At 45.8% G+C, this 5,814-nt stretch overlaps 1 protein-coding gene across 1 annotated transcript; it reads left to right on the top strand.

Annotated features, from left to right (window-relative positions):
• Positions 1–1,080: 1,080 nt before the first annotated feature.
• On the top strand, positions 1,081–1,744 carry LOC123122275 (30S ribosomal protein S31, mitochondrial). Its single transcript, XM_044542455.1, has one exon. It carries the CDS (start codon positions 1,193–1,195, stop codon positions 1,436–1,438), a length of 246 nt encoding a protein of 81 aa, XP_044398390.1. The 5' UTR covers positions 1,081–1,192; the 3' UTR covers positions 1,439–1,744.
• Positions 1,745–5,814: the final 4,070 nt, after the last annotated feature.

The raw sequence follows: 5,814 nt of genomic DNA, 5'->3' as shown, positions 1-5,814 counted from the left end.
ATGATTTTGCACTTAACTGTATGATGTATATTTCCCTAATCAGTGTATACATCATTGCATTTATATTGTGCCAACAGAAGGACTGCACTGGCTCGCAGTTTCGCTGTAATCATGGGTAACTAATACGATCACTTCAAGCTTATAGCTTGCCCTAAATGTACAGTCTATGCTGGATGCTGTGAGGCGTACTTGGCCGCAAGATGGGTTGTGCACTTGGTTGGTCGCTTGGTAGCGAGTTGATGGATTAGGATGGTTTGTCATTCCCTTTCCTTTTGTCAGCTGTACAGCTTGGTGAGTGGAGGCTAACTGGTTGGTGCTGTACTCTACCAAGAATTGCTGAAACCAATTTGGCAGTTTCTAGTGTCTGTTCCTTACATTGCTTTCACTCAAAAAAATTGGACATCGACATTTTTCTCTCATTGGTTCAGTACAAACTTAGTGAATATCATAGAAAGAGCATAATAGAATGCCAAACATGTAAAATAGCTTTAAGTTTCTCAAAACTTAGATTTCAGGTCCTGTTATACAAATTGAGTTCAAAATCACATGTAAAAAGGGAGGTCATGCATGCCATTAATCCCACCTCTTCACTCCCCTTATCCTCACCCACTGGAGCTGGAAATCCAGGATAAAGGGAATACAGAGGTGAAATTTGAAAGCATGAGCTCGAACTTTTTCAGTTGGAGGAAGCTGAACTCATCAGCTTTCAAAACCTTCCACGAATCGTAAATATTCAATACTCGTAGAAAAGAAGTTCATAACCCGAAATTAGGTTTAGGGTTCTGGGCTTTCTGGCAAACCTCCGGCTCCGCGACGCGGCGTGTAGAACGGGCGGAGGTTTGTACGACAGAACGAGGCGGCGGAGCGGCCACACGGACGGCGTACGGCGGACGATTCGGGGGCGGTATGCGGCGGCGCGGCGGGGTTGTTTTCCCCTACGGCGCGGCATCCGATTCCGATCGGAGCGGAAGCAGACTTTTCCTGTGGGCTTCTTTTCAGTTTCATTGGGCCTAGAAGAAACAGCTGGGCTTTGGTTAACTCTCTCTGTCTCTCGTGGGCCTTGGAAGTTGGAACCCTTCCTCACACTTTGCCAGTCCTCACCTCCTCTCTTCCTTTCTCCTCTCGCGGACGGTTAATCCAAAGGCGGCGGCGGCGGCGCTACGCTGCGGTAGGCATCGAGATCGGCGGAATCATGGCGCTGCGGATGGCGGCGGCGGCGTTCGTGCGGCGCCTGGCGCCGGCGCGCCCCCCGGCGCTCCTGGCGGAGGGGGAGGCCGTGACGTGCGGGCGCGGGGACAAGAAGACCAAGCGCGGGAAGCGGTTCAAGGGCTCCTACGGCAACTCGCGGCCGAAGCGGGAGAAGAAGATCGAGCGCATCAAGGACCGCGTCGAGGTGCCCCGCTCCACCCCGTGGCCCCTCCCCTTCAAGCTCATCTGAGCTCAGCGAGCACCCCCCTCGGTTCGTCAGGCCACCTAGGGTTTTACTTTACCCCCTATCAATTACTGCTGCTCTCAGCTGGTTTCCTTTAGCTCCACTTCCATGGCTGCGCCTGGGCAGGCATGCGTTTTACTTAGTTGTTTCCCATTTTAGGCTGTGTTGGATATGTACTATGGGATCGAATTGCCATGTTGCAACCATTTTGGACAGCGCAGTCGCTCTGGATGAAATGGATCATGTTTCTGTGTCATCGTGTTATCTGGATGATGGTGATAATAAATCATTGCAAATGAAATTTTATAGTCACGGATTTATACAGTTGTTAACAATACTAGTATGCAATTAGCGGGGCTTAGCTATGATTTTTTTTTGTTCGATTGTGGAAGAGTACCCATTTCTGAGTACTGGTTCTTGTAATGATGCTGGGCTTTGATCAATTTGTACATGAAAAATGCCCAATTAAATGTTTAGGCTGGCAAAAATCGCTCAACACCATTTTATTGCGTACCCACTACTTAGAAGGTATGGCCTGGGTGATTCATTCCAGTTTCGGTGTTATGGCTTGGAGATACAGTGATGTTGGCAACTTGCCATTCATGTCATTGCTTTGATCATCCACATGACTTGAATCACTCTGGCATGGCAGAGTTTTAAAATTGCATGTTTCAGTTGCGTACTAGAAGGTAGGGGCTGGTGATTCTGTCCAAGTTTTTATGTCATGGCTTGAAGATACAATGTTGTTGGCAACTTGTCATTGCTTTGAATCACCCACATGACTTGAATCACTCTGGCATGGCAGAGTTTTAAAATTGCATGTCACAGTTGCGTATTTCTGTTAGTTATGCCGATGTTGTTATTGCTACAACATGAGCAAAGTATACATAATGTTATGTGTTTTGTGCCACTGGTTTTCTGCTAGCATGTTGGGTGATCTTTGACTAATCTGTAGCCAAAACACATCTTAATGTTGCCTACAACGATGTCCTTTTCTCACCTTGTTTTAAAATTCTGATTCTTATGTAAACTAGTGTTTCCCAAGCATGCACATTACGGTTGCCTTTACGCAACAAGTATTGGAAAATCTTATCTACATAAGGACATATCCACAAGCATAATGCAGAACTGGTATAGATATACAAGTAGGTTAAGTAGAGAGTTAATTACATATGTCCTTTTCAATGTCAATGACATCTTTTTTTTCCAAAGTTAAATTTGCGATGTAAATTCTGTATGGGACATGCTTTGTTAGCTTTGCCACTAGGTCACCTAAACCATAGCTGAATTTTATGGTTTAAATTGTCTGAAATGTACCTTTAGCCACCGGGTCAAATGAACCATAGATCAGCCCAATGCTAGCTTGACACATGTAGATTGACAGCAAGGCCACTTGGTATTATTTATTTTGCTTCTGTTTTCCGTTGGAAAATAGTCCAAGCCATCCATGATGGTGTACTGGCGAGCAGTCAGTTCGGCATATTGAGGATGATGACAACAAATCGTCACCAACAGTAGATCTTGTGAACACGGCTGGAATTGCTTGGATGTATGCTGATGATTTGCATAGGTACTTCTCCTGCAGTTGTATTCATTAAGCCTGCTACTTATCGTATGGAGTAGAAGCACCACAACTTGCATCTCTCTTGCATGCTTTTGTATAAGTTACCTCCTCTCGCTGGATGTGGTGCATCTTTTGTTTGGCCACTCTCCATGCCCCTGCTTTGGTCCGCTCAAGTTGCCGTCAGGTGATGTATCGTGGATCGGTGAGCAGTGCCTGACCATGACAAGTGAGCGATCACGCAGATTTCGTGCCAACGACCAGATTTTCGGTTTCTCCCCAAGCTTACTGTCTGTAGCGCCATTTCTCAGAGCAACGGGAAGAAACCTATGCTATGCTTGGACAGACAGACTGATAGTAACATGGCTGACCCTAGGCTCTTCAATACGGGTGTACTGTAATCCGAGGTGAAGGTATCATCGTCAGTCACCCGGTGTGCCTGCTCCAGGATACATCTGTCCTGTACGGTCATCTGGAGGCAGCCCTTCGGGTCTCTGAGAGTTCCGTTGATCTTTATCCCACCAATTGATGGCATTTATGAGTCGAGAATCATCAGCTGTCCTCGTCGAACCCATACGTCCGGCTGTTTGATGTGAGCCAGTGCTGTGGGTGGCTGTTCATGCTTCATTCCTGGGCTTCTCCTGGTCGGGTAAACCACCCCGCACTCCAAGCTTACTTTAACTGAATCTTCAGAAGTAAGTTTTGTTCTTATTATTGTCAATGTATCATACTATGCCATGGTTGTCTAACATTTCTTTGCATTGATCGTTGTTCATGACTGGATGCCATTGGAGTAGAGTTTGGGACTATAATTCACAGCTTTATATTCTTCATGCACTCCTTATAGCTTACTAATGACCTAAAATTTGTCGTGTATTGACTTTATAATGGCTGGATTTTGTAACACAAAAATTTGCGGAATTTTCTCTGGACATTATTGTGTTCTAACTCATTATCCTTGCTGCTATTTGCAAGATGTTGACTGTTTACTCTGATTTTCTTGTTGTGATGCTGAAGATGCATTCTTATTGTCATTTGTATCACCATCTTGACTATTTGAAAACAGTAATATCTGCAAAACTATTTAATTGCATGTACTTAGAGGTAGGGCCTGCTGACTCAGTCCAGTTTTTATGTCATGGCTTGAAGATATAATGTTGTTGGCAACTTGCCATTCATGTCATTGCTTTGACCATCCAAAATTTTCTAAATTGCATGTCTCAGTTGCATATTTCTGGTTAAATACATAATGTTATGTGTTTTGTGCCACTAATTTTCTGCTGACATGGTGGGTGCTCTTTGAATAATCGGTAGCCAAAACATCTTTAAATGGTGTCCTTTTCTCACTTTGTTTTAAAATTCTGGTTTCTTATGTAAACTAGTGTTTCCCAAGCACGAACACACTACGGCTGTCTTCACGCAACAAGTATTGGAAAATCTTATCTACGCAAGGACATATTCGCAAGCATAATGCAGAACTGGTATAGATACACGAGTAGGTTACAAACAGACTTAATTACATATGTCCATATCAATATCAATTCCGACTGTCAATGATAACATCGTTTTCTTGTCTCCAATGATAACACGGTCAAGTTACTGTGTGATATGCTTTACAATTTTCTGAAGTTAAATGTGCGATATAAATTCTGTTTGGGATATAGACCTTGTTGTCTTTGTCACTAGGTGACCTGAACCATAGCTGAATTTGTGGTTTAAATTGTCTGAGGTATACTTTTTGTCACTGGGTAAAATGAACCACAGAATAAGCCCAATGCTCGTTTGACAAATGTAGATCGACAGCGAGGGCAGTTGGTATTATTATTTTTGCTTATGTTCTACCTTGGGGCAGTAGTCCACCTTTATACTAAACGCTGGAAGAGAAGAACCTTAGTACTAAACCATACTTTTGTGCAAGTAGTTATTTCATCTTGCTGGATGTGGTGCATCTTTTGTTTCCCTGGCTCCATCTCCATGCCCCTGCTTTGGTCCGCTCAAGTTGCCGTCAGGTGATGGATCATACTTCAGTGAGCAGTGTCTATGACCATGACAAGTGAGCGACCTCACAGACTTGGTGCGGACGACCAGATTCTCCGTTTCTCCCCAAGCTTACTGTCATTTCCCAGGGCAACGGGAAGCAGCCTGTGCAGGATGTTCGGACAGACAGACTGATAGTTACACGGCTGAGTGACGCTGGCTCTTCCAATATGGGAGTACTGTGATCCAAGGTGAAGGTTGTTAGGATGATCTCCACCGTGTGAGCCTAACGACCCACCGGGCCCTTAGATCCGCGCCCTGATCGGGGACGCTCAACCCACTATGGTTGACGGGCCCCTGTCACCTGCACTATATAAAGAGGTGGGGCCGGCGGCTCGCACTACGAGGTTCGTCGCAACGCCGTACACCCCACCTAATCCCCATCGATCCTAGGGTTAGTGCAGTGCTGATGGAAAGCGCCGCCACCACTTCGCCCACTACTCTCTGCCATCACCGGCCACCGTCACCATGGCCGGCACCGGCTCCTCGAGCCACAAGGAAAAGGTAATACCTATCACCACTACCGGAATCCCCATGCCCACTGAATCAACAAATCCTATCAATGATATCAGAGCATGCTAGGCTTAGATTGTATTCGGTACAAAGGAAAAACAGAGAAAGAAAGTTCCCCTCCCCCCAAAAGAACCCTAGAAGGGCAAAGAGAACATGCGCCGTCGCAAGGCTACGCCGTTCCTCTCGATCACGACGCGCATCGGCAAGCCGAGGCGTCGGACGAAGAACCACCCCGAGAGGGGCAAAGTGCACCGGACGTCCATGCGGTCGC

The sequence above is a fragment of the Triticum aestivum genome, chromosome 5D (assembly GCF_018294505.1).
Source record: "Triticum aestivum cultivar Chinese Spring chromosome 5D, IWGSC CS RefSeq v2.1, whole genome shotgun sequence".
Classification (NCBI taxonomy): Eukaryota; Viridiplantae; Streptophyta; class Magnoliopsida; order Poales; family Poaceae; genus Triticum; species Triticum aestivum.
Note: the sequence above shows the minus strand (reverse complement) of the source record. Positions and strands in the feature narration are given on the sequence as shown.

What these genes read in the sequence shown, in the direction of transcription:
- LOC123122275 (XM_044542455.1), top strand. Translation starts at nt 1,193, where the DNA reads ATGGCGCTGCGGATGGCGGCGGCGGCGTTCGTGCGGCGCCTGGCGCCG.